This window comes from Triplophysa rosa, linkage group LG4 (genome assembly GCF_024868665.1).
Source record: "Triplophysa rosa linkage group LG4, Trosa_1v2, whole genome shotgun sequence".
Taxonomy (NCBI): domain Eukaryota; kingdom Metazoa; phylum Chordata; class Actinopteri; order Cypriniformes; family Nemacheilidae; genus Triplophysa; species Triplophysa rosa.
In genome coordinates, this window is record NC_079893.1 from 24,720,686 (window position 1) to 24,736,574 (window position 15,889).

General features: G+C 39.0%; 1 protein-coding gene across 1 annotated transcript in view; it reads right to left on the minus strand.

The window, feature by feature from the left end:
• ctnna2 (catenin (cadherin-associated protein), alpha 2) overlaps positions 1–15,889 on the minus strand; it is a 436,402-nt gene that overhangs the window by 67,257 nt on the left and 353,256 nt on the right. Inside the window, exon 9 of the mRNA XM_057332819.1 lies at positions 12,752–12,904. Within this exon, the coding sequence (XP_057188802.1) occupies positions 12,752–12,904 (153 nt within the window). The remainder of the gene's footprint in view (positions 1–12,751; positions 12,905–15,889) is intronic.

Below are 15,889 nucleotides of genomic sequence, written 5' to 3' on the forward strand. Positions count from 1 at the left end.
AAGCATTTATTGTGCCAAGCGGCACTGCCCAGTGTGACAAATTTAAAAACTGCACTGGCAACCAAAATGAAAAAGTTCTTGCAACTCCTATACCAACAATCTATCTTCAAGAAGGCCCAATGTGCATTTACAAAGAATTGACATTTGAATATCATCTGATATGAATCATCATATCATCTTCCATCTCACAGCCTGCGCCAAAACAATATTCAACTATTCAGGAATGTATATGTTTTATTTGCTTTCATGCATGTCCGCCTGTGTCCATGCACATCGCTGGACATGTCCACATACAGTAATGTCAAATTGCACGCTTTGTGGATGCTGCTGATAGGCAAAATGTCTCTGTTTACGAGATAAAAATAATAGAGTCCAGTTGTCTAGAAGAAAAAAAACTGTCTATTGTTATCGCATATTGACATCTGCACCAGCTCAGCATTAAATCTGGTCTCCGTTCGCCTGACCAACCACCCAAATGGGATCCGCCAGCTAAACGGCCTGTGTGTTCAATTGAATATGATAAACTCATTCTGCAGGCTGGAATTCTGAATTCCTCTGTTTCTTTTCTTTCGATTGTAGATGCCCAGCCTCGCCGCGAGCAGTGAAAGTAGAAATTAAACTTCGATTGCCCGGTTTACAGAGATATTCAATTACCAGAGATTAACCGGCACAAACATGCACATCTGGCGCCATCTCTGATCTAAAAATGTCTGTTTAAGGGACCTTTAAGACATAAAAGGACTAAAGCTACTTTTCTTATACTCAAAATACTGTATTTGCTATAAGATTTCTTAAAATGTATGTGTAAAAACTTGACAGTTTGTTATTTCAGATTGCCTTTTAAGAAGGTTTATATTGGGACCACAAACTGGGAAGAAGGATTTACAACGCACATATTACTTTCTAATGACCAACAGTAGACTCAACAGAAATATCAGCGATTCAGCAACTGGATTATAACTGATCAGTAACCAAGCAAGATAATCGTGATAATGACACTTTAAAAACAGCTGACCTGCTGCAACGCTATGACTGCTATAAAGTGTCTCATAAAATGACTCATTGTAACTCAAACCACAAACTAACCAATGATCTAATCGGACTATTGATTCGCTTCTGCCTGTCCATGTCTTAATCACCATTAGACGCCATTAGCACAAGTCGGTCATGACTGGGCTGTTTTTGTATGGTGATGCTGTCCACAATTAAATTAGACATTACTCACACCTGCCAGGTTCAGGCTATCTGAAAAATAACAGTTGCACACTTATATATTTTTTCAGATGTATTTTGTCATTGGAATTTATTTGCATGAGCTGTTTGCGTTATAGAATCCGATGTACTAAATGATTTTGCAAACTCGAAATGAGAGCACAAGCATGGTCAAATGGTTTGCATAGAGAGCAATCCATCACCATAAAAGTTGGGTTTAAGCAAAGCGAACTTGTCTTCAAGCAAAGCCTTGGTTTCTACCTCTCGCCCTAAGCATTGAGGGGCCATAAGGCAGCCCCGCAGAACAAGTGTAAAACACCACGATGCAGAAGTGTGCGATGACAAATGATCCGTACAAAAGGCGGAATCCAAAAGTAATGCCTTCCAGGAAAAGAGTTGAGGCTGATCTATCTGTTCAGAGCTCCTCCCAAATGTGGAGGCACCTCGGCGTTAGATTTCCTCGGAGGGCAATAACTCTGCTGGAGAAGGGATTAGGCTGGCCCAAAGGTCTGGGTCATCACAAACAGACTTGTTCTAACAGCCATCTATCCTGTTCGGGAAACCATTTAATGCAGTTAAATGTGCCCTCCCTCCCTTTCTGCTGAATAATATTTACTGCCTGCCGCAGAGCGTTTTGAATGGCGAAGGCCGATTCAATATTGGTTACATTCAGGTCGTTATCGATTCTGCATAATCATTAGAGAAGGCACATCTCATCGGGAAGGTCAGTGCTTTAAATTCAAGTGCGTGCCACTTCATGAACTGGCGTGGCGCTTAAAGTCACACTTCACAAGAAATACGGACGCGGTTTGCCCTGAATATAAAGGAAGGACGGCAGCTCCAGATTAGGGTGACCTGAAAAGACCAGACCCAAAGGAAAATGTCACTGCTCTCGGTAGACGAAAGGACTTCTCGGTTAGGTTTCAACTTTGTCTTGGATGTTTTTCTTAAAATTCCTCAGGAGAAAAAAAAAGGAAAATAGCTACATTATAAATGTTTATATATATATATTATATGGCAAATATTAGCACAGTGTGGGACGTAATATCTGACACATAAAGGATAGTTCACCCCCCCAAAACCCAAAACATTTATACTTCATGTCATCCCATACCTGTACTTTAAATTCCATACAATGGAAGTCGGGGGGGGGGGATGGGGGGGGTCTGGGGGGGGGAGTCCAATGTTTGTTACCCCGTTCTTTAAATATTTTCTTTGTGTTCTGCAGTGAAAGATAGTCATAGAGATTTGGAAATGACACATATGATGAGTAAATGATAAAATATTTTAATTTTGGGATGAACTATGTGATGAAATCAAACATGCGTTCCTCAGAATACAGAGCTTTCCTTTCATGGGACTATATTCCTCTTGAAAATGTGGTGTGGATGTTGAACTTGACGAACTGCAGGCAGCAAGCTGAAGAGATGGAACTTCATTGAGGTCCTTCACCACTCAAGAGGCAAGAAGGTCAAACTACCTCAAGTCCAATTTCTTCCTCGAGGAACAAACAATACACACACACCACCAGACACACACGCACACACCACACACACACACACGCATCACCACGCACACACACACACACACACCACACACACACACAGCACCACACAGCCACGACCAATCCTACCCCCACCACGCGACACACACACACACACACACACACACACACACACACACACACACACACACACACACACACACACACACACACACACATACACAGCACCCAACAAAAATCAATAAACCTCAACAACTGACCCTATAAACTCAAAAAATCGCCACAATGCAATTCTGTAAATAAAAAATCCCATTAAAAGTTAGTTTTTTTGTTTCTTGATGCTTTCCAACCCACGAAACTGCAGGTGAATCCTCTTCATTCCAGATTGCACAAATTTAAAACAGCTACATGAGCAAAGATGGTTAGCGATGTTTTAAATGAATCGAATTTCACTTAATTTGTTTCAATTAATGAACACAAATTAAGTATGCAAAGGATTATCAAAGCCATTAAGGTACTAATTAGAACAAAGCGCTTTTTATAATACGAACAATAATGACTCTCAATAGGTTAAATAAATTCCCATTGAAGTTATTTTACCGTGCAGCAGGTAACGGTGCCTCTCGGTACCTCCTTTAAATACTGTAACTACCGTTCAGAAACTGCTCCAACTACTGATGCTCAGTTTTATTCAGCAGGTACATAAAAAGATGAAATTCTCCGCTGAGAGGCGAGAATCCAAACAATACAAGTGTAATAAAACACTCAAATAGTAATAAAAAATGCAAAAACAATTTAAAAATAAAAGTGGGAATGAAGGAGAGGCAAAGTGGGACGTTCAAGGAGCGATAAAAGATAATACCCAAATATATGCAAACAAAAGCTTTACAGGACAATAAACGTTATCACGGGAGGTAATACAAACAGATTAAACATTAAACAAGGGATGTTGAGATGCCAAATTAATGAGATAAAGCATGGCTGCGTGAGCCGTCATCCTCGGGGGGAAACGTAGGGGGAGTTTTTTTACCGAGTCCCGAGAGAAGAGACCTTTTGAAGCCCAGACGTAAAGCTCTTTCTCTAGGAGACCTTCCTGGAGATGCAAGTGCTTACACATGCAAGAATTTATAATTCAAACCTTGATTCTAAAGAATCCCCATGTCAGAGAGAAATGTATTGTTTATTTTTAGCCAACATACAGTACAAGTCATGTCAGTGCTAAGTTGCACACCAGTTGTTATGGACCAAACAAGAGTCCCCGTAGAATAATACTACCAGACGCTTAGCAAAGGACACCCAATCAAAAACTGAACTGCGCTTACCTCATTTCACAAGCTGTGCACAGTCACAGAAACTCTGTGCGCTGTGTAAACAATCCTTTGAGTTTTTTATTTATTTGACTAAGCAATGTCTAAGGAGGCTTAAAACAGTCAAAAAGGATTTGCGAGGCGTCATTTTTCCCCGGATGCGGAACGACGGGGTATTCGATTATTTAAAGGGACCACGCACTATTTTTATTCAGTCAGTTTGACACCGCAAATATGCAAATGAGAATGTTAACCCAGGGTTTAGTGATGTACAGTGTGAAACATCAGGTTATGAATACCCAGGGTTATCTCTTAACCCCTAGTAAATTATAAGCAGTGTGAAACTATTCCTAAATGCGCTGATTAGCTTGTTCAGGTGTTTTATATCAGAGTTGGGGCTAAACTCAGCAGGAAAATGGATCTCGCGGGCCAGAGCTGAGAACCACTGCCCTAGAGTGTGGTTGTAGCCGCTATGGGGCTGCTCAGGTAGCAGCGGGAGTAGAATTCGTCCAGAGTTGTTCTTCTGCTGAAATTATTTTAGAGATATTTTAAGGTCGAAAAAACTACAAAGTGTTGCTTTAAGTACAAAAGTGTGCATTTAAGAGTAAAAATGACACGCTGTTACTGTGCACACAATAGAGGAAAGTAGTGTCTGCGATTACTAGTGATTCATTTATATGTTTGCTTTAGTGGTAAAAGCTTTAATCGCTGTATGTGTGTGATTGTTTAAGTGTCTGTGACATAAATAAGCACATAATGTGCTTAAAAAGACTGTTTGAGAAGCTGTATGTACAAGAGAAATTGCAACGCGTCTCTCGGCAGCAGCTGTCAATCATAGAAGTGGGCGGTTACACAAAATGGTAAATGAAGGCTCTTAAAGGGGGAAATTTGCAAAACTTTTATCTGAGAGGATTGAAAACGGGCTTTTATTATTATAACTATACCTCAGGGAACAAAATGAAAACTTATATCATAAGCCCTTTAGGCAAATAACAGAGTTCACATCGCAGCTATAACAATGCAGAGGAACCATAATCTTTGAAACGATTTCAGAGCAATTTTATGAACAATGAAACATTGACAAGCGCAATGTAGACATTCATTTCGTTTGACGTTTCATTTCAACCTTGAAGGGTTTAGCCCTGTGTCAGCCCATAATGCTAACTGCAAGCGTTAGCAGGTCTTCAAGCTCAGTTTTCCTGCGCTAACTGCTAATCATCCCTCGCCAGAAAGAGCAATGATTACCGTGTCTGTGATATCACAGGTGGAAAGCGAGCAAAAAGCGAGAGAGCCAAAGTCCAGTCCTAGGGTTTTATTAACACAAGTCCATCCTCTAATGCAATCTCCGCTAATTAAGGTCACGGTACTCACATCATAAATATTTCTGTACGCCCACACACCCTTGTGCTGCGAGCTGTGGCATCAGCGCCCTGGGCTTCGCTCTCTCTTTCTCTCTTTCATCTTCACTGTCATTCTGCTCTTTCAAGGCTTAGAGAAGAATACATCTGGTAATTAGCAGATCTTCTTGCTGCGTCAGGACAGGAAGAAGCTGTTCTCAAAGATGTTCTGTGGATCACTACATTACAATGGTTCGTTTTCCGAGTACAGACACACACAATACGCGTAACGCAGCAACTGGTTGAGGATAATCATCGTAAACTTTGACCTTTGGTGCTTTGTAACTGACCCAAAGCTGTGCCGTTGAGGGGCGGCTTTGACATTTAACACATTTTTCCACCAAAAGGGTGAATTCACAACGTTTCGTGGCAGATTTCACTTCAGATTGCTATCTTTAGTAATAAGGGCCGTTGTGTGAAAATGCTTAGGGTGAAACCGACATCAAGGCACAGTTCTATCAAACACTGTGAATTAGCAGGGGCTGTAATGCTTTACGGATCTTTTTCTTTTCCACTTACAACACTAAATGAGCGCATTAAAGTCAACTTTAAATCTAAATTGCCCTCGATTTTATTGTGCATAGTTCAGTGAACGTTATTTCAAAGATACTCTTTCATTGCAGTGTAACAATCTCTGAACTGCTCTCTTTCTAGCTTTTTATAGCTTATGTCAGAAATCCCACCACCCGCAAAACTTTCTCCATTTAATAATGGCTTCTTTTAACGGAAGCTATTATTTATTACATGTAAGGTTTGACAGAAATTTGGGCTTACCTGGTCATTGTTCAGGTTGTTAAACATAGGTACTTTGAATTTGTGATAGTGAATTCCTATGAAGGAAAATCACTTGCTGCCCTCCAGCCACGCCTCGCGCATCATAAAAACCACGTGACTGCACACATCCTATTGCTATGACAATTGTTCCAATACTTTTAACAGTTTTCCTAACTCTTAACACAGTTATCACAACATCTGGCTGTGTAGGTTATACAATTAACACATTTCTTGTTGCTTTGACACAAAATACATACATTTAACACACATTTTAAATGCTTTAACTTCTTTAACACACAAGCTCAACCAAGACCAAAACAAAGTATTTTTACTGGCAAATTTAGAAATGCTTTCACGTTCTAAACCTAACTTATAGGCTAAAGTCAAAGTGAACAGCTGTTCATATTGTGAATTACACTAGACATATGCCCGGTTAACCGAAAATATCCATCACGTGATTTATGCACAACTTGTGAGTGAAGTACGGTAAAATGCTGCTGCATCCGAAAGCCAGAGGGCGCTCTCGTGCAGAAACTCCAAATACGCACTGCAGAAGAAGACCATAACACACGTAGTTCTAGGAAATGCCTAAGGACATGTTTTTATCACAGATCCCCAATCCTCCTTAGGTATTTTCATCATAATAAAGTATATTTATAATGATCATGTTTGACGGGTGTTGCTTTTTTAAATGCACATTATAAGCGACTCAAACTCGCACTGCTTTAAGATCGAGCAGCATTTCCTACTGATCCCAGAGACGTGCTTCACGGATAAGCTATGCATCAATAAAATAATCGATACCTTGCATTATCGCAGCCAGCTCGGTTTCAGCAGGATTTATTGGTAACCGCGGTTAACCGGGCACATGTCTAATTACAACACAAATATATCACCAGTATTTTATTCCATTGCTAATGATAAAAAGCAAGCCGTAGTCTATATTTACGCCTTCTGTCATAAACATGTAAAGTGAGGGACAGAACATTACCATAAGATAAACCTTTTGTGAGGGACCCCCTTCCTAAAATTTATATCCATCTATCTTTTTCGTGTGTAAAGAAACATTTAAATTGTATATGATATATAGTGATTATTAGTATAAAGACAACATATTGTTTCCAAATTTACAAATATTACTAGAGGTATATAACCCTGAAGAGACATTTTCAATATGTATTTGTACTAATGACAAATATAAACAATTCTGGAAACTCATGTAGCAAAAAAAAGTAGATAAACACTTAACCTTCTGGAGGCCCCTGGGGCTCCCCGGACCCCAGTTTGAAAACGCCTGTCATAAACTATCATACAGAGAGGCTGGTGAACGAATACAGCCAAATCTCAGCTGGGACACAACCCATTTTACAGATTTCTTGAGAAACCAACAGTTAGGATATTGTATAAGGGCAGACCTGACACATATACAATAATGCAGTTTTTGTAATTCCATCTGAAGTTTGTGTTTCTTATGACATTGTGCTATTAGAGAAAATGTGTTCGTGTTTCGGAAGACACCGTGTATTGTGTTAGTGTATTATTGTATTTTGAAAATGAGTGTTGAAGTTTAGTTTACAATGTGTGATTTTGAACATGGAATTAACAGTTTTGCCAATTTTGTGTTTTAGGTGTGTTCCTGTGTTAAAGGAGTCATTCGCCGGAAGTACGTGTTTTTCTTTGTCTTTTGTGTGTTATAAGTTGCCCATGCATGTATTAGACACGTGAAATTGCAAAAAATTTAAGTGTCGGAACAAAAGATGTATTTTATCTAGAAGCGAATGCTCACCCAGACCTGCCCGAAACGCCTCGTGTAACCACACCCCCACAACTTGACGTCAGCTCGTGGAGTGATTTGACTAAAACCTCCCAAATCTACACGCAAGTAATGTGGGCGGTCTTGTAAATCTCATTGTACCGCCGCCGGAGCAGCCATGTCGTGGAGACGCTGTGTGTTCCGTTGCCAAAAGAAAGCCTCTTTGTTTTCTCTGCCTAAAGATGAGTCAACAAAAAACGAATGGTTACATTTTATTTTCAACACTGTTCCAGAGAAGTACAATGAAAAAGTGCTAGTTTGTGCAGAGCATTTTAACGACGATTGCTTCACTAATCTGGGAGCGATAAGACCGGCCATGCACGGCAGCTTCTGCTAAAAAGTGGGGCAATTCCATCGGTTAAAACTCCGCGAGGACAGTCTGGCGCTTCAGATTCACAGCCTGTAAGTATATTTTCATTTAAAAGACTTTGTTACGGACTAACGCGAGTTGAGTTTGTCGTGTGTTTGTGATCTGCAAATGCAGACACGCGCGTGCGCAACGTGAAAAAAGACAACATAAGTCCTAATAATCAGTAATAATGTCCCAACTAGAGGCAACACATGTCGTGTTTATAATAGGGTTTATTGTCTTTGTTGAGTCGTGACGAGACACGGCGTAACACTGGTTGATCTAGAAGGGCCAAAGCGCTTATTTATCATGTTACCATTCCTGCTGTAATGTTCCTAATATGGTAAGAGGCGTTACATTTCCGTCACACAATTGCAGTATTCCACCAATCACTACGCAGTAGTGAACTGGCCAATCATAGCATACCTCGCTTTTCAGAGCGATGAGCTTTGTAAAATATCCTCGCGTTTCAGAGAGGCGGGGCAAAGAAGAGATACAAACATGCATGGTATGTGGAAAATACAGCGATTATGAACCTTAAATCATGTATACACATTGTAATACATCTAAAACAAACAATAATATTCGTTTAAAATGACCCCTTTAAGAGATTAGGAAAATTGTTAGGAGAATTGGAAAAATTGTACCTGTAACACCCACATTTCGCAATCCAATTCATTTCTGATAGATGAAATTAAAGGGACTGTTCACCCGAAATTCTGTCATCATTTACTCCCCCTTGAGAATTTCTTTGTTCTGATGAACACAGAGTAACATATTTGAAAGAATGCTTGTAACCAAACAGTTCTTGGCCGCCAATAACTACCATAGTAAGAAAAATGACAATGGTAGTCAAAAGTGCCCCAGAACTGTTTGCTTGCCTAAATTCTAAAAATATCTTTGTTTGTGTTCAGCAGAACAAAGAAATTTATAAAGCATTTTTCCTACTATGGTAGTCAATGGTAGGGCTGTGCAATTAATCGAACATTAATCGTAATCGTCAATTTTGGCCTTCAACAATTACAAAAACAAAATAATCGAGGCAAAACGATTATTGTGCTGCATTCCATTTTGCAAGGATCCTCTCTTTTCTTGTGGTATAAATCCCCAGTGCACCCTTTTCCTTTACAGTGTTTCAGCTGTGCTATTTCTTTACATTTATTTTGTAGTTGAATTCACAGTTTAAAAGCCAAGTTTTCATTTTTCTATGTTGTTTTAAAAGTTAATGAGTAATCCTGTTAAATAATCGGGATCTCAATATTGGCCAACATAATCGTGATCATAATTTTTGTCATAATCGAGCAGCCCCAGTCAATGGTGGCCAAGAACTGTTTGGTTACAAGCATTCACCAAAACATCTCTCTCTGTGTTCAACAGAACAATGAAATTTATACAGATTTGGAACTTGAGGTTGAGGAAATAAGAACAGACTTTTAATTTTTGGGTGAACTGTTCCTTTAAGTCTGGAAAATATTCTGTTTCACTTTTATGTTGTGTCGTTTGTGTTTCTGCTGACATGTCAGACTGGTCGAAAAAAAGAGCAATCCTAAAAGGATCAAACAGCCACGATGCAAAAACTTATTTGTAAGTCTTGCTTATATTGAAATGGCATATAATGTTTTTCGACATTTAACAAATGAAGCATACTTCACCTTTAAAGCTGAACACACATCTGTCAACTCTTGCTTAAACTAGCCACAAATAACTAACAGTAAGAGCAGCATGTGTGGAGGATGATCTGTACTCAACACAAATGCATTAAATATATGTAAATAGCGGAGAAAATAGATTGTATTTTCCAGTAAATGAGACGCACACGTCGGAGTGTTGCAGTGGAAAAAAACAACAAAGTTTCCAAAGCTACTGTAATACTCTACCTTTTCTATTGACAGTAGCTTCATGTGTGGGAAGGTGTGTTTGTGTGTGTGTTATATAGTGAGAGAATGTACTGTAAGAGTGTCAACAGGTTTGTTTTAATAACCCACATTTCAGCTGTTCTACAGTTCTGCAAATAATTTAATAAACCATTAAATTGGCAACTTTTTTTATAATGCAATGCATCACAGCAATGGTGAACAAAGGATGAAAGAGAAAAGAGAGAAATCAAAAGCCAGTACAATCATTTGTTATCCTACAAGAAAACACTGAAATCAATAACATGGGGGGGCATTCAAACAAACTAGTATGTTTTTCTATTTCTGAAAAAAAATATCTCAAGAATTTTGATAATTCTTTCAGACAAATCTTGTTTAAACCAAGATAAATCAATACAAAAACGTGAAGATGTTATCTTTAAAATGAATCTACACTAACATAGTTAGTGGGAAAAAAGAGAAATTGGAACTTTTCTTAAGAGCTCCTCCCTGAAAGCATCAGGCAAGATTAACATTTTGCGTCTTTCCGCACACATATTCATTATTTTAAATGTAGATGCGCGGCAGGCGCGTGCAAATAGGGGGCGATGCGGTCGAGATGCATCGAGATGAAAATAAAAAGCCGCAAGCGCACCGCAGGTCATGTGACAAGAACTAACCAGCCAATATAGACAAACTCAATGAAGATGGAGACACAGATGATCACAGCATAACTAAATCTAGTAGCAGAGTTATTGCAAGGTATTTTCAGTGCATATAATCCATATATCCCTTGTTTATACCTCCTCGTCTCAACGGCTATCATGGCCCACGGTTGCTTAGCGACGACAGATGCCATGAGAGCACAAAGTCCAGGCGCTTTGGAAAAAAAAGGAGAACGCAGTAAACCGCGCGGTTTTAGACGTGAAATGTGAATCGGGTCTTATGATGCCATTATGACCACATTTTTTAAATTTGATTGATTTGTATAATGCAATAGTTTAAGTTCATGACGATATAGAGGATTATAACATGGTTAGGTCTTACCTTTGGACACAGTATGTTTAAATATACATTTTGTAAACTACAATATTAAAACTGCATATTTGCTATGGTAAGGAGAAACTGGAAACACAATGGGGGGACAAAATAAAAGTTCTTGAATTATTTGAATATATGCGTAAGGGCCACAAAATGAACCTGTTTTGTAGAATGAACCATAAAACATTAAGTGACTTTACAAAAAACCTCTTCAAAGACATGAGACCATGCACACTTTTATGAGCCTGAATTTCTTAGCAGATGAAATCGACGTAACATCCCCTGAGATTATTGCAATACAAATCAAATATAATCCATATTCATATTCATGTCCCAGTTTCTGTTGTCACTGATTGCAAGAGAAGAGGAGAGATGTGAAAGAGAGAAAGAGATGTATAAAAGCAGTACAGACATTGCGTCAGGGTAGAGCTGCGACGGGTGACCTCTATTTCATCAGCTTCCTTGACCCCAGCCGGAAACGCTGACTATTGATCGGAACTGTTCTCTATTCTGAGATCATACCAGTGAAGGAACATTTTATTTGATGAACTCGGTCAGCGCCACTCGCCTCAGGCCACTGTGTGTGCAATTCTGACCAAGCTATATTCTGGGGACAATGTTAAAAATCATTTTCGTGGACTTTTGGGGACATGCAAAAAGTTTTAGGATAGAGTTTGGGTTTAGGACTACTTTAAAATAACAATAAGTTAAAAATGATTTCTGACCCGAACAGCCACACGTGACGAGGGAATCTGGTTGATTTATGTCTCATGTATATTATGTAAATATCAAACACTGTCTATGAGTAAATTATTGTGCTAACAGAAACATGGAACAATATGACAAAAGCATCGCGCAACTCAGAAAGTGTTCACAAGTGGTCTGTGATTTTGTTCCATCACGTGGCATTTGTGCCTTCGGTGTGGACAGAAAAATTGCCCGTCATTTGAATCTTGTCGTGTTGCGTGAGGTTGGAACACAAAACAAACAAGAAAGCAAATTGCGAGAGCCCGTCAAAATGTATCTATTTTACACAAAAGTGGCCACAGTCAACGCTTCAGAAAACTTCTCCGCAGACATTAGACTTCTTGCCCTTTTGAATTTGTGACATATCTACTTCTAACACTGACCTTCAGATGAGCGACTCTTTCCTGTTAAGTCATTTCACTGACCATATAGCTTTTCGGTAATGCGAATGAATCGTACCTTTGAAGCCACACCACGAGATGTACTAAAGATGTGAAAAAAGCTCAAATCATTGGTACCTGGTAGTCACCCCCGCTCTGTGATCCCAGTCCATGTTATCAAACACAAATTCATCATTACCGAACCGAGCTTCACTGCATCATTGCCCTATCAAATTGCTCCGGCTTGGCAGATGACTTCCAAAAGGCCACCTCGTGCTCTGACTGATAGTGGCCTGTGGTGCCCCAGATAAGAATCATCTGCAAGCGCTGAAAGAGGTGAGGAGTTGGGTGGATGGGTGTTATGTGTAACTCACCTCCACCAGCTTGTTGGCGTGCTCGCGGAAGACCTGCGCATACTCTTTCACTTCCTTCTCGTTGCCGCTCTTGGCGGCTTCTATCAGCACCAGCAGGGGTACGTTGGTCTCCAGGAAAGAGTCAGATATGTGGTCCATCACGGCCTTCCTTAGCTGGAGGGAAGACAGATAGAATGCTGAAGTCAGCAGGAATATAAAAATGTAATGAATTATAAAAATACCTGACGCGACATTTCAAAGAGGTGAGCTTCAAGTTTGACATATAAGCTTACATGCTGAAGCCCTATTCTGTCCTATTCTATTGTAAGAACTATCTTTTCATTCTTGTTATGTTAAAGATTGCTTGATGACCACATTTTTCTGTCCTGTGTTGTCTTTGCTATGGTGGTTTGAGGAGGAGGAACATTTGCATTGACAGCATCTGATTGGACAAAAAACCTTTGCTGTGCAAGATGAGTGATCATTACTTTTTGTTTGTTTGTTTTTTAGATACAAATGTGTAATTGTATCAGTTTTTTATGTACGCTAGTATATATCGGTTAAAAGTCATAGGTAACTTTTTTTAATAAAGTTATAAATAAAAAGATGGAGTGCAACACAAGTTTATTGGCACTTCCATACAATGCACATTGCGACTGTATATACTTATTCCACTACAGATTAATATAAAACAGATTAATCCGGTCCATTGTTTAAAACAGACATGAACCAAGGAATTAAGGCTACGGGAATTTAACTCTTTCCACCAACGTTTTAAAGAAAGGTTGCCAGCCAAAATTTTGATGGCCCCCAGAAAATTTGATTAATATATGAACATAACATATAGCATATGAAAGAACAGAGCCTCTGCTTGAAATAAACAAATACGTAAATAAATAAACAAAGATAAAAAATACTTATATTTATTTGTTTATGTTTTACCCTCTCAAATGTGGCTAGGTTTTTCAAAAATAAAACATGAACAAAAAGAGGAGAAAATTGCATTTTAGTCAAAAAGTTCACCCAGAAATTCAGAATCGTGATCAAAACAGAGCATCTTCTGGTTTTGGATGCATAGACACATACTGTAGCAGCGCCCCCTATATACACCAGTAATAGATTGCTGACAATTTCCATCAATGGCAGGGAAGCATTACGTACATGAAAGACATAAGATGTTGTCAAGGGCAGGGAAAACACAGTTAAAACACAGAAGAGAAGTGCCACACAACCAAAGACCATTGATGTACATTATGTACACACAGACCACACCTATTTAAAAATGTGGCCAATATGACTGTAATGAGGTCACATAAAACATGAGACACTGCAACAAGAAATGCGACAAGAAATGTGGGCGAAGCAAGAGATAATTCATTCAAACCTACAGTCCCTGGATAGAAAGAAAAGGCTAACAAGTAATAGTAAGCAACTCAAGATTAAGTGCCTTGCTTAGAGGCAAAACAATGATGGCGCATGGCTCTGTCCATGCGGGTGAAGCCAGCCTTCTGGCAACCAGCCCTGAGCTTAAACCACTATGCCACGTCACCAAAATAGACAGTCATGCATTTTGCTTCAAGTTAAAACAGGTTGGATTATGTTTATGGATCATTTTCAGATAGTAGTACGGTGATTCCTGTAACACGTTTGCCCAAATGGATGATGGGAAACACTCCTCTAACAAGCAATAATTATCATTCATTCAGGCACGGACATATCTTAACCAATTAAAAGGCTTAAAGTGGTAGGCCTTGGTGGGCAGACAGTTGTGATGAATTATGGCAAAAAATCGCATAATCCATCATTGGCTTTGAATTACAGACTTTTCCAATAAGAAGAGTGAACCGAATCTGAAAAAGCGGTGCAAAAAACCTTAACGAAGTGAATTTAATAAAAAATGCTACAGGATTGAAGGACATGGTCTCTTTAAGTGTAGGTACAATCTGGCCGTCTTGAAAAGAAGTTCAGGGCCAGACTGAAGCGCGGGTCATGAAACCAGAGGTGACGTCATCTTTTCAATCAATGTTCAGCACTCAGTGGAGTTCTTGGCCACATGAGCATGAAATTCAGAAAACAGAGCACACTCTGTAGGTAATGATCCTTTTCCCTGTGTGCCGATGATTTAATTGAAATGTCTTAATGAACCCTGCCGCTCTGTCTCTAATAACCTCTGGTAACGGATGTGCGCTTGACTTCCTAATGGTTTGGGTGTAACCCTGAGAAAAATAATTTCCTAGGAAAAATGCACATATATATTTCAGCGAAGGTATTGTGCTGAAAAACAGAAATACTGAATGTACATGAGTCACGTTGTGTGAACTACATGGTTATGAAAAATAGTCTTGTGAATACATTAATATGCTTAAGCTGGGATTCAGTTTGACAGAATTGCGGTTCCCCCACCCACTCATGAAATTAATTTTACAGTTCTCATGGAGCTTAACATCGGTGTGGAATCATTTCTCTCTGCGTTCTTTTTTTTCTTGATGAAGAATATTTAAGCCATAATTCTTTTCTTTTGACTGCGACCATGCACGGCATTATGAGGTCAGTTCCTTTTGGTCTTTATCATCCTTATTATGCCAGTAAGATTAATTTCTGTTTACTGGAAAAACTTCAGGTTGTAAACAAAACTAAATGATTAAACGGAGCCTGTGTGCACATTTAGTATGATGCATGTAACATCACAGAGGAAAACAGTATTGCTATATATTTTAAAAGTATGACAAATGCATAAAGTTTATAGGACACATTTTTACATTTATGACTTTTGATAGCAGACACCTGTTACATTCAGAGAATAGTTTGAGATAAGTTAAAATCCTAGTCAAAATCTATTTTAAAAACAAATTTGTTCTTTATTTAAGCTCATTTTTGTCTGGGACAAGCAATTGAAATATGGCCATTGTGCTTTTCTTTCATGTGGGACCAAACATGTTATTCACTCAAAAATCCAGTTTAATTCAAACAAACATACAGTTGGCCTACTTCTTTTCACTGTTTCCGAGCATGGCTAGTCTTGGAATACAACAAGTACTGTAGTCCACAGTGAACCTCTTCATGTGTAATGTCTTTTTTAAAGAGGGAACTGTTATAGTCATTGTCATGTAATCTTAGGACTAAATTGGAAAAAAGATTCACGAATAGATGGGACTGCCG